This window comes from Chiroxiphia lanceolata, chromosome 10, assembly GCF_009829145.1.
Source record: "Chiroxiphia lanceolata isolate bChiLan1 chromosome 10, bChiLan1.pri, whole genome shotgun sequence".
Classification (NCBI taxonomy): domain Eukaryota; kingdom Metazoa; phylum Chordata; class Aves; order Passeriformes; family Pipridae; genus Chiroxiphia; species Chiroxiphia lanceolata.
The window spans coordinates 4,675,336-4,703,278 of record NC_045646.1 but is presented as its reverse complement, the minus strand read 5'-3'; the positions used below and the strand labels follow the sequence as shown (position 1 = coordinate 4,703,278).

At 47.6% G+C, this 27,943-nt stretch overlaps 1 protein-coding gene across 10 annotated transcripts in view; it reads left to right on the top strand.

Moving 5' to 3' along the window:
- TNIK (TRAF2 and NCK interacting kinase) overlaps positions 1 to 27,943 on the top strand; it is a 153,141-nt gene that overhangs the window by 94,375 nt on the left and 30,823 nt on the right. For 7 of the 10 annotated variants that reach the window (XM_032697636.1, XM_032697635.1, XM_032697642.1 and 4 more), the window contains exons 7-15: positions 883 to 1,013; positions 5,027 to 5,081; positions 5,809 to 5,887; positions 10,028 to 10,203; positions 11,629 to 11,695; positions 12,528 to 12,732; positions 21,029 to 21,139; positions 21,619 to 21,705; positions 23,072 to 23,272. In XM_032697636.1, coding sequence (XP_032553527.1) covers positions 883 to 1,013; positions 5,027 to 5,081; positions 5,809 to 5,887; positions 10,028 to 10,203; positions 11,629 to 11,695; positions 12,528 to 12,732; positions 21,029 to 21,139; positions 21,619 to 21,705; positions 23,072 to 23,272 — 1,112 coding nt within the window. The remainder of the gene's footprint in view (positions 1 to 882; positions 1,014 to 5,026; positions 5,082 to 5,808; positions 5,888 to 10,027; positions 10,204 to 11,628; positions 11,696 to 12,527; positions 12,733 to 21,028; positions 21,140 to 21,618; positions 21,706 to 23,071; positions 23,273 to 27,943) is intronic. The other 3 variants (XM_032697640.1, XM_032697639.1, XM_032697641.1) reach the window with 1 other exon arrangement.

Below are 27,943 nucleotides of genomic sequence, written 5' to 3'. Positions count from 1 at the left end.
CTCTGAATTTAATACTTAGTGTTAGCCACCCTGGAGAAGAGCAGGCATTCATGTGAAGATCATATGCAAGGCAGTGGATCAGCACAGATGATGGGCTCATATTCTTAGTTGTTCAGCACCGTGTTCTGCACTTTTTAATTTATGATGGTGATGGAAGATCCCTTACACTGGGAACTGTGTGGTGCAAGCCTTGTTTTCCCATGCCTTTCCTCTCCCTTTACAGCAGAATAAAATCCCAGCTTAACAGATGGTACCACCAGCTCGTTTGGCTTTATGCTGGTGAAGATTCTCCTCCAAGGGGAAATTCTCTAGGGCAAATCTCCAACCATTGTGTTGTGCAAAGTGTACTTAGTGGACCATAGAGTGTTCTCTCGTTGGTTTGATTTCATCATTTTTTGCTTCATTTTGCAGCTCTCTGCTTGACATTTCCCTATGGGCCTGTGTCCTTGGCCCTTAGTTCCTTAAGTCTTTTGCATTTCTGCCATTTCCAGCAAGAATTTAGGTAGAAAAATGAGGCTTCCACCGATATTTGGCAGGCTTTAATTCAAATGAGCAAGCATAGAACAAAGGCTGTTGCTTATTCATGTTGCTAACCCTGTTTCTCATTAGTATGAGGAGCTGTGATTTCTTTTTATTGCCTCCTGGCAAGGAGGAAAAGGCACAGGGTTTCATAGAAAACCTGGACATCAGATGATCAGGTTTGTCCTTGATTGACCTCTGTTGATCCCAGCAGAGATCAAACAGGAATGTCGCTGGCCACATCTTCCTTTCCTGGCCGTGCAGAGTTGTTCTGAATGAACACAATGTTTTACATTCAGCAGAAGAGTGTTGCTCAGGTTTGTCTCTGACCTTACAATGCCCCGTTGTGTCTCTGATCCACAGTGGATTTTGGTGTCAGCGCTCAGCTGGACAGGACAGTGGGCAGGAGAAACACCTTCATTGGAACGCCTTACTGGATGGCCCCCGAGGTCATCGCCTGCGATGAAAATCCCGATGCCACTTACGACTTCAAGGTACCTAAAGCAGCATCTTCTCGCTCAGGAATTTAGGATATCCTTGCAGCTTTGAAAAAGTACACTGACAGGCAGCGCTGTCTCCTCCTGCTTTCTGGCTGGGGAATTTGGAGATGCCAGTTCAGGTCCAACGTGAATATTTGTTGTGCTGTTCACGTATCCAAATTTACTGTGAGGAAGTCTTTCCCCATGCTGAGAAAGGTGTCAGACTGAGGCTTCCTACCTGCTACCCTGCTTTTTGGTGCTGTGTGTTTTTAAATACTCCAGTCAAACATGCTGTATTTGCTCTATTTACTCTGGAGAGAAGTCGGGTCAGGTTTAGAAAGGGCAAAATCATATCTTCTGGCCTGCAGGCTGATATTCGCAGGGAGATCTGAAGGCTGCCACACAATCAGACATTTAGGGGGCTGACCTACTTTTTACATGTCTCTCTAGTCTGTTTGAAGTTTATTTTTGGATCAGTGGCAGCACAACATCACTGCTGAGTTATTATGTGGCACAGAACCCTGTGCCATGCAGCAGGTCCGCAGGAGTGTTAGGAGTCCCACCTGCCCATTCAAACAACAGTGAGGCCTGATGTTTAAAGCAGGGAGAGCTTAATATGTTTTATTCTTTTTCTGCCTTACTACAAATTTCTGGACACACATCTGTAGAAATATCCCTTGACTTTTTGTACCTTGGTTTTTTGAAGTGTCCAGAACTTGAATTTCTAGCTCCAAACCTCCTATGGTCCACTTAGTATGTCCAGAGAGGAGGGCAGGTCACTGACACATGAACTTTGGGGGGAAAGTTCAGACGTATGTAAAGCTCACTGGACCTGTGTTCATGCACGTGCTGAAAGGTCTTTACAAGATGTGTTTAAAAAGGACTCTCAGATCCCCTGGTGTGGGCTGCTTTCTAGCAACAGAACACTCCAGTGTAACAGTGCCACAGTCCACTATCACGGGACTATTGGGGTGCAATTACTAATCATTCAGAGACATTTTTGAGAGATGACTGATTTTAAAGTAACCAAGCGATGCTATTTAAGTGCATCAGTCAACTTTTGAACTGATGTTTTTCCAGAGAGCAGCTTTCCAGGCTGAGTTCAGACTCAGGGTTACAGAAATCATTAATGATAAGGACACGTAGAAATATCTTAATCTGCAATTACTTATTACTCTTTGATTAACCAATTACAACAGGCACTTCCTCAGCTCTGCTGATGGCAGTGCTTCATGGCAGGGCTGCACCCTGCTCTAGCTGCTCCCACCACTTCTCCACCGCCAGCTGCCTGTGCAACGCTCTCGTTCATCACAGCTTTTTATTATTATTTTTTAAAAAAAAGGAGTGATATCTTCATAGGCTGCTTTCTGCCCTCTGAAATCCCTGAGGATTTTCCTCTTGCCAGAATAACTAGGGCACTTAATATGCCGTTGACTGATGCACAGGCTCCAGGACCAGAATCCCTCCATTGTCCCCCAGGATCAGATGCTCGTAGCGTCTCTGAAGTTGGCATTGACCATTTTCCTGTGGCTGGGGGTGTGCAACAGAAGGCTGATTGCTGCCGACACGCTCACTGCAGGGTGCTCTCAGAGCTCCTGGGGATGTGGGAGCCACTGGACATTAGTCCCTTCCCCGGATCACATCCCTGCACCTGATGCTCTTGCTTTGAAGTTGAGGGGGAGAGGATGTAAATTATAATTATTTCTTTTAAAAGGGATGCAAATCAGATGCTCTCTGGTTTAGCCAACCGGCTTAAAATAGTGAATACAAAAGATGAGATTTATAGGGTGAAAAAAGGACTCCTCACAGGCTTAATCTGTTGGACAAAAAGCCTCTGATCTCACTGTTTTCTTAGCCAGAAAGAGATGCCTGTGTAATCTATGGAAGGAGGCAGTAAATACCTCTTCACATAAATAAACCACTTTTAAAAAGAACAAATAAAAACCCCACATTGTTGAGGTTATTTGTTGATTTTTTTCCCCAGCTAGTCCTCCTTTTTTCTTTAGAGATATCTTGTCAATAAGCTTAGAATCAAAAGGAGGGGGAGAAAGAAGTCTGCTTCTCTTCCCAATTCAAGGCAATGCAAATATATTAGCACATCATATCTTTGCTGGATGGACTGAAAAGCTTTTCAGCCTCAAAAATAAAAACCACACAAAAACCCCCTGAATTTGAGATCATTATAAAATGTGTGCTTCCCGCTGAGTTTTCTGCTTTCTCTGGGAGACTTAGAGAGGTGATAATCCCTTTCTGTATTGCTCCAGCTTTAAGATCACTTGGCATCTTGCATATAATACTGGGCACCTCAATATGGAAAGACACATTAGGAATTTGGAAGGAGTTCAGTGGCAACCCTGAGGGAAGGGGTCATGTGTGCTGAATCATGTGGAAAGACTGTGATAATTAAGTATGCAGCAGAAATCCCAGCTGACCAGAAACAAAGAATGGATGAGACTGTACTGTGAAAGGGATGGAAATAAGATTTGAGAAAGAATTTTTAAGCAGGTACAAAAATGTGTAGCAAGGGCAGCATTTATTAAGGGAGAACTTGAGTTGAAAATGAGGAAAAGTGCCTTCAAATTGAAAATCCAAGTTGTCTTTCCTGGAGGGTGAATGTGCAAAGGTGCTTGTGGTTACTAGAGGCTCTCTTTAGCTCTAGCTGAGCTTTTGGGACTCTGTGCTGGGAAAAACAACCTTTCTGGGATTTGCTTGCTAAATGGCAGGTTTAAAGGCTTGAGGCAGTTTGGAAAGGGCAGCTCTTGAACTGGAGAGGAGAAAGCTGAAGTGGGACTGCAGGGACGTGGCACAGAGCAGAGGGAAGGGAGAGCGTGATGTGAGAGCTGGAGTTGCAGGAGGAAGGGTGGAAGGCAGAGTCCATCCCTTCCACGTTGAGATGAGTTGGTCAGAGTCCATTTCCCATTCCAGCGGGTGCTGTGTTGTGAATCTTTAGCAACCCTATATATGGTGTCCAGAATAATGAATTAGCCACCTTCTGCCAAAAAAAACAAGTTGTGGCGGTGTCATTAGGGAAAGTGCTCGTTTTCTCTCACTGGGCATATCCTGTCTCTGCCTCGTCCACTGCCAGGGGACCCAACCCATCTTTTGGGGCTCGTTTCCAGAGGTGCAGCCACGGCGATGATGGGATGGGGAGGAAGCACTGGAGGGGAGCTCACCACTGCTCTCTGTGGCAGGGAGCTGGGGATACAGGTGTCCCTGTTTGCAAGGGAGAAGATAGAAGGAAAAGTGGTACAGGTATGAAATCCAAGAGCTTCCCAAATAGGTGCATTCTCTCTGCTCTGATCCTTCAGGAGACTCCACCAACCATGTGGGCTGAGCAGGGCTTGGGAACAGGGTAAATAAAAGTGTCCCGTTTCTCCTTCCACTGGCAAAATGATGCTTTTAGGATTCCATTTAATGAGCAGTCCATGATACATGAGCCTCCTGAGGTATCTCAGCACACTTCATGCGTCAGTTCCAGGTAGCCTGCTTTCTGTGGAGCTGTATCAAATCCATGGATATGTGTCACCCAGCCTTAAGCAGGGAGCCAGCAGCCAGGTTTTCTGCTTCTCCCAACCATGAATCCAGGGAGCAGTTTGTGACCAGCTCATCCAGGAACTGAGGGTTTGTTCGTTAGGGCTCATTAAAATGCCCCCACCAGGGGACCTTCAGGTCATCAATGTGTCCCTGGGCAGTGTCCCCACCACTTCTGGGAGTGGTGCCAGTGGTGCTGGGAGTGGGCTGCTGGGAGTGGTGCCAGCAAGGTGACCGTGTCCCACACCAAAAATACCTTGAAAGTTTTGAAATAAATCTTGGCATAAACAGCAGGATTGGGAGACTCTTCTAAAGCTCCAGCACATGGCAGGAGGATGAGGCAATGTCTGAGATGTGAGTCTGGGGGCTTGCAGAGGACCTGACTCCCAGGGCTGAGCCCTCAGGGCTGGGAAGAGCCCTGCTTCCCCCTCACCTGGTGCCTGATGCTGGGACAGTGCTCCCTTATGTCACAAATGTCCCTCTGCCTTCTTTTACAGAGCGACTTGTGGTCTCTGGGGATAACAGCCATCGAGATGGCGGAAGGTGCTCCACGTAAGTAGTGTCATTCCCTCTGTGTTCATTGACCCTGGGGTGTGATGTGCTGGGGTTTGCTGAGCACCAGCCAGAGCTCGGTTCTGTGCAAGAAACACCATTCCAAGGTTTTCCCAAGCAACCTGGGCTCGCTGGGATGGAGCTCGCAGCATCCACGGGGACAAAGCTGTCAGCGCAGCGTGACCTAGGAGACAGGATAGGCAGTGAGCACGTGGCCCTGTGTGACTTACTTGAGAACTCTGGGACTCAATTTCCTCAAATAAAGTGCAGATGAAGAAGGGGTGGAGGACTGGAAGCAGGTAAAACACTGCTCCTCAGAGCTGCTGTTTTACCAACCTCTGCGGTGACACCGGCAGTGACACGCTGGGTTCACCTGGGGCACCTGCACAGGCCATCCTGCCAGGGCTCTCAGCATTACCCTGGGGCTGTCCTTGCACGCTGGTAAGTGCAGGTAAATAGAGCAGAGCATCGTGGCACATGGTGCAGCTGCCCCGTGCTCCAGGCCTGTTGCTGTTGGCACCTGGGTGGGTGCTGAGGACCAGGAACTGCAGGAGCACGGGTGTCCCCAGCCATTCCCTCCCACTGAGCCTGGCACTGCTGGGGACACACACACTGCTTGGATGGGGATGTCAGCTCTCAGCTGCCGTGCAGGTCTTGTAGCCTCAGAGGAAACTCAGGTCTCCCCTGTTGGATGTCCGTGTTTAATGCCTCTTCTTGCAAATTGCAGCTCTGTGTGACATGCATCCCATGAGAGCCCTCTTCCTCATCCCCCGCAACCCAGCCCCGAGGTTGAAATCAAAGAAGTGGTGAGTCTCTTTCTCAATCTTCAGCGACTGTGAAATTGTTTCTGGAGCACCTTGTTTCTGCAGCCCAGGCTGGGTGTTTGTGTTTACATTTGTGCAGCTTCAGGGGTTGTTGATGGTCTCCAGCATCACTCCAGTGAGTGCAGGTTTGGGTCTTGATCTCCTATGGAGAGGAAATTTGGGCTGAAGGATCCACCATGGGATGGAGGGCGTCCTTGGAAGGCAGAGAGAGCCAGACTCTCACACTGCCATTTCACAGGGCGGTGTCAGCTTTTCCAGGGCAGTTTGTGCAGCCTGAAGGCTGATGACACTTTGCTTGGCTCCTGTTTCTTTCCAGTCAGGTTCCGTTTTCGAGTGGAAACATGTATCCAGGCCAAAAAAGGATAGTTTATCTTGAAAGCCCAGGAATGCGGAGATTTGTACTTAGTTTGGGCTTTATTTTAAAATTTTGCAGGAAAAGATACGTCACTGTTTTGGAAAAAAAAAAAAAAAAGGCAAGGCATGCCAATAAAAACCCGCAGGAAAAATATTCCTGAAGCCCAGCAGATGTTGTTTTGTTACTGTATGTTCTGTATTGATGGAAGTGGAGTCCTTAAAAACACTTGTCTTTGGTTCGTGCTGTTTGCCTGCCCCTGGTTCAGCAGTGGTTTGGTCAGGAAAGATTTGCCAGAGGTTGGAGAGACAGCCCTGTGCTCCCAGATAGGCTGAGCTCCCAGAGGGAAGTTTTATCTTAATCCTTGAAATTTTGCTTATTGTCTTATTGAAGACACACACACGCAGAAAAAGGAGAAGAGCACGCTGTAGCTATGGAAAACACTTGGCGCCACAGCAGCAGGTATTTAGTTGCTGGGACAGGAATGAGAGGGTCTTGGAGTCCTCTGCATCCAGTGCATGGTTGTTGGGGTTTTAGGAACAACCCCTAAAAACTCACTCAGGCTTTGGAACGAGGCATCTTAATTTTGTTAGCCTGTGCATCAGCTGCTCCAGTACCAAAGCAGGAAGAGAGGGACCATTCCCAGCTGGCTCTGCAGAGGGTGTCAAAGATTCTCGCTCTCCTTGCACAACCTTTTGAGGATACCATTATTCAGCTGAGAAAACTGCGGAGATGTTTGTTTTCTGCCAGATCACCAGCTCTTTCATTATCCTCACTGCTACAGCACGATATGGATTGTGAGACTTCAGAGTTTATTTTTCATACCGAAGTGCTGTTTATTCAGCAAAGGTTCACTCTGCCTCCAGGCAGAGGGGAGATGATGAAAGCAGGTTTTGAGCAGGACATTTCTCCTAAAGGTGGAAGTTGTGTTTTATTCCCTGCCCTGACATACCATGAGTGCTTTGTGCAAGGTGGAATGTTCCTTGGCACCACCTTCCCCGTGGACGTCCGACGGCTTCCTCAGGTTTGCACATCTTGTGGTGTCTGCCCGGGGTCAGTTGGTCAGTCTAGTGCTGTGCCATGCCAGGGATTGGCATCCTGGCTGCTCTGAGAGAAGGATGTCCTGGGAAGTCATAGTGTAATGAAACTCCAGCTTCAAGGGGAAGCCTGGTGCTCACCTGGCCTCTGCTACCCCTCCACGAGCAAGCAGGGATCCCTGGTCTCCATCAGAGCTGGGACGCATGTACCTCAGGCAGCTCAAACCAAATCCATCTTCCAAACTTTCATTGCAGTGGGAAGTTCCAAAGCATCCAAATAAAGTTCCACCAACTCCACCAATTCCTTCAAAGCAAATTTTTTCAGCATTTTTAATGTGACTCTGGGCAGATTTGCTGTCCTTGGCTCATTTCTCAGCTGGAGGTTTTGGGCCTTGCCAGGATGGGTCCTGGAATTCTGCATGCCCATCCCAAGAAGAGTGGAGATGCTTGACCAGGCTTTCATGGTGGGTCCCTGGCAGTCACTGAGCTGGTTTTCACAAGCACAGGTCACAAGAGGAAAGCAAAATGAAGAAAAGTTCAACTTGAACCTTGAGTTTGTCCTTGCTTTTGTGTGCAGCAACATATAAATTAAAGTACAGCAGGTGGGCAAACCATCTTTTTTCTTACTTGAAAGAGATAGTAAAGGCACTCCAGCACCTTTGAGGATAAGTCAGGGAAAGCCGGGAGGGAATACTGGCATGGGAGCCTGCCCCGACTTGAAAATTGCAGAGAGGAGAATGATTTTGTTGCTCACTAAATACTTGAACTGGCTTTTTAAATAGTGCTGCTCCTATGAAATTGAAGTCTTTGGTGTATCACTTTCTTTCCCAATTAAAAAGAGCCAGCAACAAAGCTTTATTTTCTTCTTCCCATGTTTCACAGGCAAAATGAACTCGAACTTTAGTGATTTTGTTCCCATAAACCTTCCCTAGACCTGCCTTGTAAGAGACACAAAACCTCTTTGTTAATGAGGTGATATTTGCACTATGAGACCACTTTTCATCCAAGCAGCTGCAAAGACTTTGCAAACATTGATTTAAGCTTTAGAAACCTCAGGAGCTGGAGGATCAGTGTTTCAGGAAGGTGAGCTGACCTGGGCCTGGGGATGAGGCATGTGATGGTGTTCTCCTGGATCAGAACCAGGGAGAAAGCCCTTGTCTTCTGCTCCAGCTCCAGTGAGGGCTGAACTATGTGACTGGGCAGGCTTACTTTTTTTAGAGAGGAAGATTCTGGGAAATCCAGAGGCCTGAGCTGGTCCCTGTCCGTGGCTGCTCAGCCAGCTCAAGGGTGCAGAGGTGTACTAGGCCATTGCTGGGCACTGGGACCCCCATCCTCGAGAGATGGGCAAACCCATCACTTACTGCAGGATAACTTCTTGGCTACTTCACCTTGACCATATTTGCACATGCTCTGGACCACACATCCAGGACTGGAGCCTCTCCAGCTTCACACCAACAAGGGAGAATCATATTTTAGAAGCGGATTTTTTTTTGAGCATCGCATGGATTATCCCTTCTGGATACACCGAGACACTGGGTTTCTCAAGGCAAGGTGGGGAAGGAAGATTTGCTTGTTAATAAAGCTGGAGGGAGGATTTAATTGGGTCCAGTAGTGTATTTTATTTTTGCATCTCAATTTGTATGGATTAGCACTTAAAAGATAAATCAATTTTAGCCCGACAGCTTAAAAGTAAAATCCCTGAAAGCTTATTGTTTTACTTCTAATGCAATTCTGTAGTATCCGTTGGCTTCTGACATTAATTTATATTCATTTTCTTATTTGCTAAAGCAACATAGGCTATAGCAGCCTGTCAGCATCTTCCTTTCTTGTAAATTCCTGTTCTCTTGGGTTTATAATGTGGTGAAATTAGTTCCAGGAAAACTTTTGATGTGCAACACTTGAGTCTAAGAGAAATTTGTTTATTAACGATTTGGCTGAAACTGTTTCAGCTGAGATTGAATGTAACTTTATGGGCAGGCAGCCTGTGAGGAGGCCACAGCTCTGCCATTCACAGCCACATTCCCCCCTCTGCCGAAGCCATGCTGCCCAAAGGGAACGTCCTATTCACTTGGATCCATGATCAGGGAGTCCAGGGCATGGTGGCCCCCTGGATCTGGTGGGTTAGTGATACTTCTGAGAGAGCAGAGGAGGGCTGCAGGCAGCAGCATTGCCCGGAGGTTGCCAGAGCTTTAACAGGCCATTTAGTGTTGGGAGGTTAAATCTAAAACGAAAATCAACTTATCTTGTCCCACTCATGGGGCCTGGGGCCATAAAATATGAGAAACAGTCTATTAAGGAATTATGTTTATATCTGTATGTGTTGTCTCTCAATTCTACCTGCAGTTTCACAGGTCAGAGGGAAGGGAAGAGGAACACTCTCTTGCTTTTTTCTTGGTTGCCATTGGTCACATCTGGCTGTGGTGATTCCACAGTCTTACTGATGGTTCCCAGCTTTCTGCAGACTCAGCAGAATAGTGGTTTCTCCTAATTGCACCAGGAATTTACAGATAGGAGCATGCATGGGAAGAGCAGGAGAGGATGAAGTGATAAAGGGTATGTGTGATGGTGCAGCTTTGAGAGATCATGGGAATCCTTTTGGAAGGATTGCATCTGAGCAAGAACTGTGTAGCAGCCAAAAAAACCTCAAATACCCAGAGGTTTTTCATTTTCTAATAGGAGAATCGATATATTTACCTATTTTTTTCTGTACCTTGCTTTCCTGTCCTTGACCAGGTCTAAAAAGTTTCAGTCCTTCATTGAGAGCTGCCTAGTGAAGAACCACAGCCAGAGACCAACCACGGAGCAGCTGATGAAGCATCCCTTCATCCGAGACCAGCCCAACGAGAGGCAGGTCCGCATCCAGCTCAAGGACCACATCGACAGGACTAAGAAGAAGCGAGGAGAGAAAGGTGAGTGCAGAAGAGAGGAGGGTTAGTGGAGAAGCAGCACCTTGGGCAGTCCTTGACCCCTGCCGTGTGCTTAGACCTCCCTATCTGGGCAATCCATGACCTCTGCCATGTGCTTGTGGATCCCTTTTGTAGAATCCCAAGGCACATCCCTGTGGGCAAAGGGTGTGGGAGAAGAAGGGAGGCAGAGAGGATTGGGTTGCTCGTGGTCTCAGTTTCCCTCATTCAGATGGCTGAGTTTGTTTGCAGTCTGGTTGAGTTCAGTGGTGTGATCCCTTGTGTGACCACACTTGCTACGGTTTTGAGGTCAGATTGCTGTGTTTGATTTGATTCCTCTCAGTCACTGAAATGAAAATAAATACTCATAACAAACCAGTGGGTGTTCATACCAAGCAGACAGGTGACTGTCATTAGAGCTAATCAGTGTTTTTAAATATTCTTTTTTTCCTAATGAAAAATGGTGTGTGGTTTTCTTTTGTTTTTTTTGTCCAGGTGGTAATTTCCACATGGAACATCTAAGCTTTGATTCATTAAAGTGTGTGTATAAAATATACGTTTACATAGATACGTCCCAGCGTGTGGGAGGGTGAAGCTGCTAAGCTGAATTTTCCCCAGCTCACGTATTTCGTGCCCAGTCTGTTGATCTACGTGACATCCACGCTGCACCAGCGATGGCAGAGTTGTGCAAATGAACATCGAGATAAGACCCTTGCCCCAAAGCAGTTCCGCTGACTAGGAATAGCCTATTAAACTGAATGTTTTCAGTGAAGTCTCCAAGCCCTATCAAAGTCCTCTGCAAGAAAGATCAGATAGCAGAAGAAACTTGTTAAAGTATTCAACAGCTTGTGAACTGAATTTTAATTTGAAAGCTCATTTGTAGAATCCGGAAAATTAATACGTCGCTATTTCTCTTCTTATTGGTAGCGGAATTAATTTTTCATGCGTACCTTCCAGCCCCTTGTAATAGATTTCACTACAATCAAAACAATAAAATGGGATCCCAGTGAAGTATTAAATGTGTTTAGTCTGGCAAATGAAGGCTGGACCCTAGAGATGGAGAGTAATTGGATAAATGTGGGCCTTTCTTTTACTATAATTCCCTTCATCCGATAAAGATGATATCCCAACAGAAATTGCAGTGTGTAGCACAACATTGCAGTGGGCTTTTATGTGGATATCTTCATTGCTTGGAAATTACATGGATTTGCATAGGAAGAGCATATGTTTAGGGAAAGAGGAGTTGGTACCTTCAGAGACATGGTTAAATCCCACCCTCCAGTGACTGTGGCTTCAATAGCTTGTGGGGCACCTCCCACTGCAGAACCCTCCTGAAGAAGGGGGTCACTCGCTGTCATATGGGAATAAATTCTAATTTCAAGGACACCTCCATCTTTGCATTGAGGGGCTGATGAGCTGTTCTGTTCCTAGATGAGACAGAGTATGAGTACAGTGGAAGTGAGGAGGAGGAGGAGGAAAATGACTCTGGAGAGCCCAGGTAAGAATTAGCATTTCATTTCTGCCGTTATGTCCCTTTAGCTCTGTATAAAATCAGCTTGAATTATGGGCTAATATGAACTGGAAATGGAAAAAGGACACTTTGAACGCTGAGTCCTGTTCCTTGGCAGAACAGAGGATATTCTCACTGCTGGGTGGTGCGTGGGTATGAACTGATGCTCCAAGTCACCTTAGCCAAAAGCTGGGGAAGACGACCTGGGTACCCCATTGCCTGTGGGACCTGCATCACAGCAGGGTGCTGTCATGGGAATGTGGATATTGAGATATGGAAAAACGTGAGATGAAATTAAAGAAGACTAAAATGTGGTTCCTTACATCCAAGTGTAACTCCCTATTTCCATGTAACTTTTCACCATGAAACCTCCCCCAGTGCCACTGCAAGCACCGTGGGGCTGGAACTTTCTTTGGTGACATTTTTCAGAGCCGTTGTAATTAGTATCAGGTTATTCCATTATTTCACTGAGATAATGTATTTTAATAGCTGGCAGTGATTCATGCTAAGTGTGCTTTGTGCACAGCTAAATATAGTGTTGTGCCACTGCAGCACCAGAGGCTTTGGTTAGGAACTTCGTGTAAGGGAAACTTTTAGCAAATAAATGACTGGTGGGCCATGGGCAGAGCACCGTGTCTGCCACCCTGCCCTGACACTTGCAGTCCCCCCATCCCTCCATCTTCTGCTGCCCACGCTCTGTTGGGTCTTTTGGTGCTGTTGGGATGGAGGAGAGAGTGGCCACATTGGAAAATCACCTCCCTTGGCAAGAGGTTTAAGGATGCGAGGAGGGGATCTTCTCTGATGCCTCTGTCCTGTGCAGCTCCATCCTGAACCTGCCCGGGGAGTCGACTCTGAGGCGGGATTTCCTGCGGCTGCAGCTGGCCAACAAGGAGCGTTCGGAGGCGCTGCGGCGGCAGCAGCTGGAGCAGCAGCAGCGGGAGAACGAGGAGCACAAGCGGCAGTTGTTGGCCGAGCGGCAGAAGCGGATCGAGGAGCAGAAGGAGCAGAGGCGAAGGCTGGAGGAGGTAACTGGCCGGAGCCGAGCAATGGGCTGGCAAAGGCTGGCTCGGGGTGGAACAGTGGGATTTCTGGTAGCAGGTCCCAAGTGACTGTTCTCAGCCTGATTTAAGAAGGTCATGTCCTGGTCTCCCTAGTGAGTAATGCCAAACCTTTTTGTTACACTGGTCAAACCCCCCTGCTCATCCTTGTGGCATACCCACCTCCAGCCACTCTCCTCACTACAGTAAGTACTGCCAGCTCTTGTGAAGGTAATAGAACTGGTTTGATATAAATAAACCATTGAAATGCCAAACTTAAAGGGATCCCTGGAACTACTGAGCAGAGTTAACCCGTTATTGGTGTGACAGTTGTATTCAGTCGAGATGGGCAAAACGCATACTGATCCAGGCACCTGTCAAGTTCATTATCATTGTTTGCTGCTGTGGACTGTTACAGTTGAGAAGAGGCTGAAAAGCTGAATTTGCCCTTTCCCTAGATCCATATGCCGTTTGTGTCCCATTTAATCCCTAATTTCAACTTCAGTCCTCGTGGTCCCTGCCAATTACAATTTCTCTTGCAGGGGAGGGGCAGATGCCTGCCTGACTTGTGCAATGATCCATATGTGCCCCGAAGGATAAGATTTCATTACCCTTGTCTTAACATACCAGCTACAAATGCGATCGGTCATAAAATTATCCACCCCATTTAAAATCCAGCTGCAGGATTTGACCGTGTGACTTTGGGTGTCCCTGAGCTGCTCAGCCTGGCCATGGTCTCTGTAGGAAGTACTTGCTTTTGCTTTAGCTCTTGGTTTTTGGATTGCAGAAGTTCACAAAAAAAACCCCAGGCTTTTCCTCATCTCTTGGGGTTTTGATGGGGTTTTGCACAAAGACACCCATTGCCTCGAAGTGAACTCATTCCAAGAGACTGATTGAAAGGTTCATACTTTAAGGGTCATTAAATTAGCTTTCCAAAGAGGTCACCAATATGTCTGAAGAAAGGATTTGCAGTAAATGCACTACTAGAGCAACCGCCCCCTTAATTTGCACGAATCAGAGATCTGTTACTGTGGTCGCCAGACTCTCTCTGTGCAGGGTAATGCCTGCAGGCCAGGGGCACAGACAGGAAGGAATTTCAGGCAGCTGATGGTGATGATGATGGTGATGGTATGGCCCCTCTTCGAGGTGGTCTCCTGAGCCCCTCCAGGGCAAAAATCAACACAGGCAAATCCCAGGCAAAGCATTTTTTCAGTCTGGTAAATATGTAGGTCTGTCCTGCTGTCAGAGCACAGAGCACAGCATGTTCAATACTTTGTAGATCAGGCTTTGCTCCCTTCCCAAGGCTGGTGAGCTGCTTTGAGAGAGGACAAGGTTTGCACATAGATGCACCCTGAAATCCCCTGCCCCAATGGATGTTTATCTGAGGACTGTTTAAGGAAGCCTGGCTCTGCCTTTGTCCCAGCCCTCTTGCTGCAAGCGGTACAGGAACAGAACAACAGCAGAATAAAAGCAGACACCAGATTAGCTGCAATCCTGTAATGAACACAATGCTTGCTGCTGTATTAATATGTTCTCTTCACATAGAAGAAAATTGTTCTCTCTCTGCTGCTTCCCAGGCAGGTTTTGAATGGAGGACTAATCCCCTTGCTAAGCTGGTGAGCTCTGCCCTGAGCTACGGAGTCTCTGCCTTGCTGGGCTGGGCTCTGTGCAGCCCCCCAAGCTTTGCCAGTTCCCCCTGTTCTTTCCCCAAGTCATTAAAAGCTAATGCCACCATAGCCAGGATTTAAAACTAATGCCTTTGTTTGTAGTGGCTCTTAACAGCTACCTTACACCTTTCAGACCTAATTTGAAAGGGAGTTATGTTCTGGAGCAAAGCTGACAAAGAGGTGTTTCCATGCTCCTGCCGTGTCAGAGAAGTGGGGAAAGACAGACTGTAGCTGAAGGGCATCCTCTGTCCGCCCTGGTGTGACCAGCCCCATGAGCTCAGCCAGGATTAGGGCAGATGCTGGGGCCAGCTGGCAGCTGTGGTAGCCCCAGCATCTTCTCGAGTGCCCATCTTCTCAGGTCCATCTGGCCAAGTTTAGCTTCATGTGTATCTCCAGACACAAAGTGAGCTCTGCTCTCTATTAGACACTGTTTGCGTGGCAAGCAAGAAACAGCTGAGTTGCTTTGGCGAGGTTTAAAGCAGGAGTCCTTGAAAGAGATGTAGACCTCCTGTTGCAAATGCTGTGGGTTGTGGCAGAGGTGCTGCTCCCCAGCGTGGCCAGCTGTGGCTTTGCCAGCTGCACGGTGCTGTGTATCTGCTGTGGGCTGCTGTGGGAAAACCAGAAAAGTAGATGCAGGGATCAGCAAACAAAGTTTCATTGCTGCTGCAGGGATATAGTTTGGTGTTTGTTCTTCCCAGATATTTTGGGACAGGAAGCATCTGATGGCCAGGCAGAGGTACCCAACAGCAACTGTCACAGCTGTGCTGACTGTGATATCACTGCCCTGAGGTGCCACACTCACTCCAACCACATCACTGCAGTTTTGCTCCAGAGAGCAGTGCTGCTCCAGCACTTGTACCCATCCAAACAGTACCCAAAGGCTTCAGCAGCAGTCAGGCTGCTGCAGTTTGGCCTCTCTGCTTTTTCCTCCACTAGCTTTGCACTAACTTTCATTGATGACTCTTGGCCACGGATTTATTTTGGTTGATGGGAACAGCATTTCTTCCATGCTGCTTTATGGTCCGACTAAGATGGGGTGTGCCTCCAGCCAGCAGCACTGGACCAGCAGATCTCTGGGAGGAGAGGCCAGTGGAAGACTCAGATTACTGTTTTTTCAAAATAAAGTTGACCTTTAAAACCCAGTAGAGCAACCAGGACACATAAACCCTTGGAGCTGGTGGCTTTTGGGGCTCCTAAGTCAGCCTGTCCAGTACTGCCAAGCATGTTACTGTGTTTATAGAAAGAACTGTGACTTGTCATAAGACTCTGGAGGTTGCCAGGCTGAGGGAGTGAGTTGGCATTTGGGCCCAAGTGCAGCTCCAGAAGGACTGACTTAGGAGGATACTAAGCTCAGAAATGCCTGGAGTTAATTTGTACTAGAGATGCACAGCAGAAGAGCTGGAGAAAGGCCTGCTAGTGGGATAGCTGGTCCATTCCTCTGTCAGTACAGACCTTCAGGAGGGTTTTTTTGTGTTTTTTCTTGTCTTGTCTTTAAATACTGCCAGTGGTAGAGCTCCTACCATTTCTCATTCCTCACCCAGTAGAGCTCAAAATGAAGGGATCCCATTTTTTCTGTCACCTAGATCTTCCTAAATTGGGATTTCTGAACCTATCACAAAGTACCTCCCATTTTAGGGCCATTTTGGGGAAACCTACCATCTCATAATGTTGTTCCAACATTCACATCAAATGCATATATTAAAAAGTCAAGTGAGGAAATCTTCCGGTGGTCTTTTGGTGCTGCCCCCAAGACCGGCTGCCATCCTTCACGTGTCTCCTTGCATCTGTCAGACACTTGGGCCTCCTTTTTCAACAGCTGACCAGCTTCCTTCTCTGAGGCTGAATCTTCTTCCAGACAGCCAAAGAGATTTAGATGTGCAGCTGTCTTTAATTGCGGTGGAAATAAAAAATGCCCAAGCTGGCTTTGGAACTGGGACCTTCATGGGAAGTCAGTTGAAGTTTTGGGTTCCCTCATGCAGGAAGTTGGTCTCATGAATTTAAAATGTGCGGCAGAATTAACCCTCCAATGAGAGAATTAAATATCAGTAGATCAAATAGCACTAAGGAAAATGCTTGTGCAGTGCAGAAGGGTTATAAGGCTTGAATGTATTTTAATTTTTCCCTGTATATACCTATATTAGATATATATAGGTCCCTAATCAGCCCTCAATTTGTTGCTGGCACAGAATGAGCCTTGATGCACTGGTTTAAGCACTGAAACTCCAGCTGAGCTATAGGAATAACACATCTTGGGGTCAGGAGCCTTAGGGATCCTGCAAGACAAATCTCTGTGCAGACCCCTTGGCAGAAGTGGGCAGATGGAGTCAGGGAGGGCTTTACATAACCTCATTTTTCTGCCATGTTGTGGATTTTTTTTCCTTTCTACATATAAAACGAAGGTCAGATCTTTACAGGGAATGTACAAGGCAAATCTAAGCATCTTGCTCTTTGCATGTGAGGTTTCATTTAGTGCAGTTAGAGAGCTGGATGTTCAAGGGATAAAAAATTGCTGAAGTTCCTGTATATTAATCAGCAGAAGACCATCTATTGGTAGCTCTTATGAAGCAATGCCAAAAAAATCAAGCAATTAATCATAGATAAATTTAGATTACCAAAAATGGTGGTTGTTATTTTTTTCTGCATATGCAGGTGTCCTACAGCTTGTAGGAACATTGTCATTCAGATGACAGCCCCCTCTCAGTAAGATGGTACACGGGGCACTGCAATGGTCCCAGCAGCATTCCTGTACCCATTTCCAGGGAGAGCTGTGTTACAGCAGCTCCTGTAGCACAGGTATGTTCTAAGTCTTGCATCTCTCTGGTTTTTCTTTGGTTAAGAAACATGTAGAGCTCATAGTTTCTGAAGCATGAGCTTTTTCCTGCACAGAGCATTCTTTCATGATGATCCTGACTAAAAGCTCCTGCAGTGGTTCAGAGCTTATCAGATCCCCATTTGCCGTGGTGGGAAGCTCTGACCCAGTTTCTCTACCAGTGGAAAACACCTCTCCATGCTCCAGTGCTTGGTGTGTCAGGAAAGATGCTATTCCAGCCACAGTCACTCTTTCCCTGGTGGCTCAGATAAATGAGCCTGTCACAGCAACGCAACCACCTAGAATATTTGTTTTCATTTGTCACTTGGAATTCCCCTTCCACTTCTTTCCTGGCTCGTGCTGATGTTTGGGAGCAGCAGCCAAGGTTTCCAGGAGCCTCTTCTTGCAAGTGTAGGTGCCTCTCGGAGCTCACTGGGTTTGTGGGGTGGCGGCAGCTCTGCGATGGCTCGTAGCCCTGAATGTGTCTGATCTAGTAAAGTGAGCTTGCTCCTTTGAAGTCCTTGTTTCATGCCAGGCCTCCAAGGGCCTTCCCACCAGAGGTTTTGCCTTCGTGTGTCTTCTCTCATCAATATTTAAAACCTGTCATATCTAGTACAGCGCAAATAAGATCCCATTCTGGCTTACAAGCGGCTACATATAGCTTTACCTGCAGAGTTATATAAATGCAGTCCTAATTAATTGGTGCTCTTGCCTTGCATGAATAATGGATCTGGATAGTGTAAATACACAGAGTAGTTTCAGGCTTGGAGAAATGTGGGAAGTGTGCACTAGCAGTCAGAGAGAGAGGGCAGAAAGCAGGGAGAAAAGGAGGCAACGAAAGAGAGATCTTTGAATCTTCTCCCCCTTTTTTTTCTCCGTTTCTATGTGCAGTTGTCTTCAGCTGCATCTCCCTGAGCTCAGTCCTTACTTAGCACAGGGTCCTCATCATCCCTTGCTGGAGGCTTTTCCCACTGCAGTGCCAGGTCCTCTCCAGATGTTTGCCAGCTGCCAAAGGGGGGCCGTGCTGGGAGCGGCTGCGCCGTGGCCGATTCAGCCATGCTCTGCTGGGCTGCAGTGTTTAACTGAAGGTGCTGGTAATGCGACCGTGACAAATGACTTGCTCATAATGTGACCTGACAAATCTGCTGTGGAGCTGGAGGGAAGTGCTGTGCTCCTGGCCTCGATTAATGTGTGTATTGCATCCTGCTCGCAGCCTCGACCCGAAGAGCCCGGCTGTGGCAGGTGCAGAGGTCCTTTAAATATCCAGAGGAACCTGTCTTTGGAAGAACACTCTACCTGTGGGGCTCAATTCCCAGCTCCTGGAGTTAAATAGGCTTTTAAGTGTGGAGGAAGCTGGTAGTTAGATGCTGCCTTACAGGAGAGAGGCCAGAAACGGGTCAAGCTTGCTAGGGCCACTGGGCACATGGTGCCCTGGAAGGGCTGTGGTGCGCTGTTCCCTCCCTGTGAAAAAAGCTTTTGCCTCCTTCTTTGGAAGGGTTTGGATTTTCTTGCCTACCAGATTGGGAATAAAGATTATTTGGGTGATTTTTATGTAAGAAATAGCTGTGGCATTCAGGGCCTTGCCTCCTGCCAGCCAAGCCCAGCCTTCACAAGCATTATGTACTTTATTCAGCTGTGTGATAGTTCAACTAAAAAAGCCAAACCGTTAAAACTCACCCCAAAACCGGTGTGATAGAGTTGTCAGTGGAAGCTCAGGGTAACATTTATTCAACCTGTTAGTCTAAAGATCTGTGCTGCAGAGGTCATGGGAGCAGTGACCATCACCTGAGGAGGTCATGGAGTGCTGCTGAAGCCAAGAAATCCCATGTGTCACTGTAACTGCTGCCGAGTGACTGTATCCCAGTGGCGTATCCTCCTGAATTCCTAGCACAGAGTTCCAAAAACTACAGCCATCCCTGCGTTTGCCCTGCGCTTTGCGAGGACGGGCGTACGCTCGGAGTAACACATGGATCCCCTGCTTACGTGGGCAGCGCGAGTGACTGTGCCTGGCGTGGGACACGCCGGAGTCTGGAACTGGCAGGTTATTTCAGGTTGGATGCAATTTTTCCTTCCCCGAGGCGAGTGGAACAGAATTGATAAATATGGCTATAGGTGGCACTAAAGCTGAGCTGCAGCCCAAGGAAGTTGTTGGAGTCCCTGCGTGGGGTGGCTGTGGGTGTTACCTGTGGGTGAGGAGGCAGTGGCTCCTCCTGAGATTGAAATGCTGGGGTGTGTTTAAATGTTTGTTACAGTATCCATAGATCTATCTTTATGGGCATCTATCTATAAAGATATCTACAGATATCTGTCTCTAGAGAGAGAGAGACACAGAAATATAGAATATAGAATAAAATACAGAGAATATATATGGAATTAAAATATCGATAATGGATATGTATCTAATAGAGCAGATCTATCTATTAGGTATCAATTATAAATATATATATATATTAGATCTACTGTATTAGAGGGGTATTCTGGAGATCTGCATAATATATATAATATCTCTCTCGACAGATATTTATAGTAGGGATGGATATCTGTATAGGACATATCTATATAAGTATCTTTAGATAGATAAAGATCTCAAATCCATCTGCACAGTGCCGGTTCCTGCAGAGCAGCAGTTTCAAATGGATATATCTTGGTCTCTGGATTGCTCAGCCAGCTCCTCAGCTGCTGGTCCAGCCCTCCCCTTGATTTAGTGGCATTGCCAGCTTCTCCAGTGCCGGCATTCCCACTGCAGTCTGCTCAGCCTCTGCATGTCAGTGACAGGAAAAGAAAAATAGGGGAAAAAAGGGAGGAAAAAGGGCCAGGTTTCTGCTTCAGTGGGTGCCTCCCGCTAGCGTGTGGCAGGAGATGATGGGAGTCATGGCAGGTTGCAGAGCCCCAGTAGCCAGTACTGGCATTTGAGTGCCCTCTGCTGATGCTGATGTGATGTGAGGCTGCGGTGAGGGGCTGCTGTGCCGAGCATTGCAGCAGTTTGCTGCGAGCCCCTGCTCCCTGGGGAATCCCAAAAAACCCTCCTAAGGTGGTGTGGGTAGCTGCAGGAGTTAGGCTGGGTTAAAAGCAGGGGATGTGGGGGCTGCAAGTGTCGCCCAGGGCCCTCCAGGATGATTCACAGCAGGCAGTGGGTCAGTTGTCATTACCACAGAATTCCCCAGATTGCTGTCAACAAAGGTGCTAAGGAGTGGAGCAGGCAGGGATGCGACCCAGGAGGGTCAGCAGGCAAGGGTGGCCTAAGGATGGCAAGGAAAGCCCCCACGCTGCTCATTTTGTGTTTCAGAAAGGAAAAGCCCTGGGATTTTGGGCCGTCTTTATTAGTTTCAGATCTCAGCAAATATTAAGAGGGATGTGTTCCCCTCTCGACAGGCAGTAACTCCCCTGGCTCCCTCCCTCATCCTCACTGGGGCTGAGATGCGAGTTCCCCATAAGTGATGGGCTCATGCAGCTCCCAGGTGTCTGAGGCCTGATTAACTGACTGGTGGGGAGCATGCACTGCCCTCGTGGCTTTGTCTGCAGGTGGAATAAGAAATTATCCTCTGGTGCTGGCTCAGAGGATGGTCTGGGTTCTCCATAGCCAGTGCCGGGCATCAGAGTGCGTGGGGATGGAGTGGGATCAAGAGAGTGGGATCAGGAAGCCCCTCTATCACCCAAATGGACTGGCCAGCTGGCAAGGCATCTCCTTGGGTGAGTGGGAGCACTCTGGGTCTGTGGGTGAGGTGACACCCCAAAAATCATGCGAAAAAGGACTTTGAGCTCCCAGGGAAAGGAGTAGGGGTGCTGACCTATGCCTCCTCCCCCACAGCAACAGAGGCGGGAGAAGGAGCTGCGGAAGCAGCAGGAGCGGGAGCAGCGCCGGCACTATGAGGAGCAGATGCGGCGGGAGGAGGAGCGGCGGCGTGCAGAGCACGAGCAGGTAACCTGGTGGGAGCAGGCCAGTCGCCTTCAGCGTGGCTTCCTCTTCCTCTAATCAGGGATTTTCTTGTAAACACTCATTTTTTACTACTTGAGAGCAAATTGCTTAATTGTTAACACCGCGTGTGTTGCTTTCACTGCTGTTATTTGTTTCCGTGTGGATCCACTTGCTGGCCCGCAGGTGTGGAGACACTTGATGCAGGTTTTTCCCACCCACTTGTTCCTGGGGGCAGATTTTTTGGTATTCCTTGGACGTGTTTGCCATTTCCCAGTCGTTTCCATTCTTTATCACTCCTTGTAGAGTGGTGGACACCCTGGGCTCTTTGGGCAGGGACCGAGGGTGCCTGTGCTGATTGATCAGTGCCGGCACTCGGGTGGGGTGGATGCGGGTGCCCACCTCATTCTCTTACCTCTTGGGAAATACTGTCTCTTTTACCTTCTCTCTCTTTTTCCTTTGATCCTTGCTGCCCATGGCTCCAGGAGTACATCAGGCGACAGTTAGAGGAGGAGCAGAGACAGTTAGAGATCCTGCAGCAGCAGTTGTTGCAGGAGCAAGCGCTACTTCTGGTAAATGGGAGGCCCCGGCCACGCTGCCGCTTCCTGCCCGTGTCGCGTCCGCATGTGCCCACCTGCACCCATGTCCCCCAGGTGCCTCCTGCCATGCCCAGACATGGGAGACACCACTCACCACCTTGCCTGGAGCCTCCTGTCCCGCTCTGTGGCTGCCAGCATGCCTTGATTCCCTGACGCCGCTTCGGTGCACGGCTCTCGTTGCATCCCTTCTACAGCGTTGGCATGTGTGTGCCTCCATGGGAGGAGCAGCCCTGGTGCCTCCATGGGAGGAGCAGCCCTGGTGCCTCCATGGGAGGAGCAGCCCTGGTGCCTCCATGAGAGGAGCAGCCCTGATGCCTCCATGAGAGGAGCAGCCCTGGTTGCTGCTGTGTAGTTTTGAAGGCTGTTTGCAGCATGTTGGGGTGCGTTCGAGCTGTCGCGTGCCTGCACCCATCAAACCCACCCTGCCATGCTGGTCTTCACGTTCCAAGTGAAGGCTCTTGTTTTAATTTCCTTGCAGAAATGCTGTACATTCACTCGTGTGCTGTTTGTGTTGTAGATGTCCTCTTTTTTTTATTTAATTTGGTTTTGAGTTATCCTTTTTAGTGCTGGTAGCTGTTACTCTTACTGCATTTTCTTTTACTCTGCAGGGATTATTCTTTTTTGCTCTTGATATTAATTTTATTTAGGAAAAAGAAAAACCCTTGTCTTCTAAAAAGGCCCTTTCAAAGTGATTTACTCCTTAAGCCTCATAGAGCCATAGAGATTCAGAAAGACCACACAATTGGCTCTGCTGTGCAGCCCTTCCCAGGATCAGTGAATTGATCTTACAGAGGAGTTGTTTTTGATTTGGTTTTGTCTGACCACAGAATCATGGAATGGTTTGGGTTGGAAGGGACCTTAAAGACCCATCTCATTCCAATGCCCCTGCCATGGGCAAGTACACCTTCCACTGGAGCAGGTTACTCAGAGCCCCATGTTGACCAGGTGATGTTTGACACCTCACTGGATTGATCCTTTGTTCTTCCTGTCCAGAAAAATCCTGGCAAAGTCAATGGTAACTCCTAAGTGAATGTCAGCTCTTAGGGATCTCACAGGGTTTCCCTGACAAGGCAGCACTAGCACCCCCCATTCCCATCAGACAGGGCAGTTCAGCAGCTGCAAAGCATCGATGCTAGAGTCACAACTCTGAATTTGTTGGCTCTGTCCTCCCAGCAGTCTCTCCTCGGAGATGCTTTGCAGCTCAGTCCCCAAAGTCTTTCAAATCAATAAGCTTTTCCAGAAAAGAGCCTTTCAGATTCCCCATTTTTTACCCAAACAGATAAATGTGCAGTCTGCAGGCTGGCTGGGCACCTTTGTCACTGTGTTTTCCCCTGGGTAGGAGTACAAGCGCAAGCAGCTGGAGGAGCAGCGGCAGGCGGAGAGGCTGCAGAGGCAGCTCCAGCAGGAGCGGGACTACCTGGTGTCCCTGCAGCAGCAGCAGCAGCAGCAGCGGCAGGACCAGAGACCAGCAGAGAAGAAGCCCCTCTACCATTACAAAGAAGGGATAAATGCCAGCGAGAAGCCAGCCTGGGCCAAGGAGGTAGGGGAGAGCAAGGGGTGTGGTGGGACCCAACTGCTTTCACAGGGCTGGGCGTGGGGTTTGGTCCCAAGTACCCACTGCAGTTTGTGCTCCACAGGGTTGAGATCTAGCAGATGCCATCAGCTGTGCTGGAAACACTCCCAGTTTGTGCGTGTGTCTCTGCATTTGTGTTTGTGCAAGCGGAGCAGAGGAAGGAGGTTTTTCCATAAGGGCATGCAAGGAAGGAAGATGGATCCCTATTGGGCTTGTGGGCACAGAATCATAGAATGTTAAGGGGTTGGAATGGACTTTAAAGATCATCTTCTTATTCTCCTTCCTGGTACAGGCACAGGGGGCCAGGGGTGAATGCAGGGGTGTGGTTGTTGTGGGGTGCCTTGCTGAGCCCTAGTTCCCCATAGTCAGGGATTGGGCAGCTGTTCTCCCAGGCTCAGGGCTGTATCTCTTGGGATTGCTCTTCTGTGTTTTTTTTTTCTCTCGAGCAAAAAGAGAGAATTGTTGTAACAGTTGTGAGATCTTGAATATTAATTATTGCCTGGCTGAATAGTCTTGAAAAGATGAAGACGTGCATTGTCTGCAGTGCGGATTCAGGATCATGTGCAAACTCTTTCTCCTTAGTGTCTTTGTGGTGGCTCCAGTAAGACTGGTGCCTGCTCTTGCTATTAATTTTTCTAAAGTTCTTTGTGTTTAGTTGGTTTAAATTTGTAACCCTACTCCTGGGCAGAAAGATCTTTTAATAACTCGATTATTCTTCCTACTAAGCAGGACCTCTGCTCTGCTGCCAGATGTCTGGCACTCTAGTCCTGGCAGAGATGTGATGTGCATCCAACATGTAGCTGTCTCTTGATCTTTCCTCTTGACAATCCTCAGCTGCACCCACAGTACCTGCAAGCTCAAGGAATTCATCCAGCTGTCCATTGCTAAGCAATGGCCAATGATACGAACAGTTCTTGGCCTTTCTAAACCATCACAGAGATAGATGTGGATGTCAAAAATTCTTTTCACCTCTTTATATATTTTATATACTCCCTTGGGTTTCTCCTTCATTGCCTTCCCATTTAGTCTTCATTCTCTTTTTGTGGCAAAGCACCAGATGATATATTTTCATGGAGTTGCAGCATCATTCTCCAGCCCTTCCACTGGAAAAAGAGGTTTGATAAGTGGGATTTGCAGATGAGACATTCCAGATGTGCTGAGCTGCCTCTGACAGGAGAGTTTTCTACCTGGGTGGTGCCTCTGCCTCCTTGTGCAGAACTGGGTCTCTCCTGATCCTCTGCAGAAGTGCTGTGAGAGTAGGTAGCAGGCAGGAAAAAGGGAGTAAACTCTTTCATTTTCTGGTTTTGAGTAAATCCTCTAGAATGTTGCTAAAGTACCTCTGGCACTGTCTTCAAAACTTTAGCAAAGATATATAAAAAGGAATGTTATTCTTTATCTGGGATAAAGGAGAAAAGTGCTGGATTTAGTTCTCCCTTTTGGACACAAAGGCCCATTTCTTCTATTCCACGGAGGAGGCGTCTTTTTGTTGCCATCAGTGAAAGCAGGACCTTGGGAACTGCACGGTGTGAATGAGAGTAGCAGAACATGGCCTCTTACCCTTTGCTGAAATCATAGGGAATTTAAGGTTTCCTGTTGTTGGGGAACATCTTCAGCTTCTACCATTTAGCTATCCAAGCCAGTTGTTCCTCACCTGTGTCACTCTATCCAGTTTCTAATTAAATGCTCAAAGAAGCAGCTGAGGCAGTGGTTTGGGAGTGGTTTGATGTACTGCCTGGGCACAGCACCCTTGGCAACTTCCCAGAACGACTTCTCTCACCTCCATCCCTTGTTTTATCTACTGCATAGTTCCACTTTTAGCAATTTAGGTACTTTGCTGCACGTAGTGAATGCCCACCCTTTCTGGCTGTACAGATGCATTTGTGCTGGTACTTAGTCAGTGGTTCTTGCTATAGTTTTGCAATTTCCATATCTAACCCATGCATGCTAATTTAACAGAAATATTGAGACTTTGTTTTCCTTTGGGAACAATGAAAAGACAAGTCTGGTGCTCAGCCTACAATTTCTGGAGGCTTTGCAAAGCTTATTTGGATATTTCCTAAGGATTTTGCATTATATCCTGTACTATCCTTGTTTTTATGCTTTCTGGTCTGAAGTCTTCTCTCTGAGGAGCATGATCACCACAGCTGAGCTCTCTTCATGCTGTGCCCCTCTTTGCTTTTCACATTTCTCCTTTGTCCACATATTTTCCCACCTCACTTCTCTTCACATCGTGACTACAAGACCCTGCAGACAAAGGGTAAAGCATAAAGGTGAGGTTGTGGCCACCCACCTTGCTGCATTGCCTTGTTGGGGACTGGCCCGTTGGTGACAACAGAGCTCTGGGTGAGGAACCAGGCTGTGCTGCATCTCTTAGAGCTTCCCCAAGCACAGTCAAGAATTTCTCTTTATTCTGAACGAAACAGTCTGATCAGATAGTCCTGCCAACACACATGGATGCACATTCCCATCTGCTGCCTCTTCTACTCATCTTCTAGTAAGTAGAGGGTTGTCCACTGGAAGTTAACTTGGGCTGTAGCTTGGGTGCTGTCCCAGACCTGCCCTGTTTGCCAAGGCACTAGCTGGGCCTTTTTGGAGAGCATGTTGGGTCTCTCTGGTGATCTAGCCAGGGATGTGGCATTAGCACTCTTAGTACTAGTCCTGAAAGTACCAGCTCCCTTTGTTACTGACTCTTCTGTTATGGACCAGTATTTGCCAAGCAAGATGTTGCAGGTAGCCAGGTGAAACTTGGTCAGCTGAAGGATCAGTTTGGGCAGATATATGTGATACATAACCATGCAGAAAGGAGGGGACAGGTTTAACCAGGCATTTCCCACACGGTGTCTGGCCCCTGCAGTGCTTTCCCTCAGCTCAGAGCTTCCTGGGAACTCAGGGCTTGGCTGCGCATCACGAGCTGTTCTGTTCTCTGCAGCAGCCAACGCCCACATCAGCTCCTCCTTCAATCCCCGTGGCTTTTATCCTCCTCTCACTTTGAAGTGATGTATTAAAACATTAGCAACCGTCCCCTGGGACTGCACAGACGCTGCTGAGGATGTTTCCTGTTCAAGGGGAGTCTTGAATTCAATCATAAATGGCCTGAACTGGAGCAATGATGAATTCCTGAAGAGTTTTGCTGCTTTTTCCCCTTCTCTGTCTAATAGTGGAGTCAGTAGGGCCCCTCAAAGTACAGCTGGAGAGTCCCAAGAGCATCCTCTGCATTGCTGGTGCCACAAGGTGCAAGCAAGGAGATGCCAGCAGTGGGAAACCAAGCACCTTTCTCCTTCCCAGTACCCAGACTTCCCTGTTTCATCACTCTCCTGCCTTCTCCTCCACAGAAGCCTTAACATCCTCCATAATTAGCTGCACATTATGGGTTGGCAGCGTGCCGGAGAGCGCCTGCAAACAGCCGGAGGACGCGGTGGCACCGTCTCTGCCTGTCGTTGTTCGTGCCAAGGCCTGGCTGATAAGGAGATGTACTGGACCAGCCTGTGACCCAGCACTTGCTTCTGTTCCCTTGTTCAGAGGGAGTTCTCCTTCCCATCCTTGTGTCCACTTCCATGGGCAGTGCTGACCCGAGCTCTGCCTCTGCTGGTCGGTGGGCAGTGCCTGGGGAAGTTGTGGTGACCTCTTAAGACTCAGCAGAAGCCCAGGTGGTCCGTCATGAGCTGAAAAGAGTCCATAATGCAAATTTCTTACCTATTTTACTCTATCTCCTGCTCAGTCTCTGAAAAAGATTCATTTTTATTCATATAGTGGCTCTTTTGTTTGATGAGTATTTATTTACTTAAAGAAGAGCTGTGGTTGCTTCCAAGCAAACGTGTTTTAAAGATTGCCTTTCAGCGTGGCATCGTCCATGGTGGAATCAAGACATGCTAAGGGTATTTAACACGTTAATGATACGTAAATGAAAATATTCAGCAGATCTTGAGGTATCAAAAATTCTGCATAGAATATGCTGCCTGAATATCAATGCACAGTCTAACTGCAGGATAGCACATAAGGCTGGGTTAGCTGAAACCACCATGTTCCCATCAAGGGTAGCTGAAAGCAGTGGGCTTTGAGTTGTATTTTCTCTCAGTAATAGAGGTTTTTCCCCTCCCGTACATGACAAGGTGCCAGACTCACTAAATCCAGATCAAAACCAGCCATCTTCTGGCTGCCATGTTTATTGTTTTATTCAGATCAAAGAAAACCACTCATTATGGTATTTATAATAGTGAAGGAAAAGGGTCTCCTTGCTTAAAGGTACATTTGAGAAGAAGCAAGAGTTTCTCAGGAGTCATCTTCTAGAGGCACCTCTCTGAGGCATGTTGCCTTTTCTTCATTTTTTCTTTTTAGCTTCTTTATTTTTTCACTCCATGTTCATAAATTAATTAAGTGCATCAATACAAATAGTGCTTCTGGTGCCTCTAAATGCATTTATTGCACGGTCTGCGGGGTAACTGGAATCCCATGATCACAGAATCGTTTAGGTTGGAAAAGACTTCCAAGACCATCGAGTCCAACCTTTGACCGATCACTACCTTGATCAAACATTAGTTGTGATACACCTAAAGAGAGAAGAACTTCCTGTGTGTGTTTATGGATGCCTTGATTTTCCATTGGAAATGGCCTTTTGTGGGGTGTTGACCCGCTCTCCCC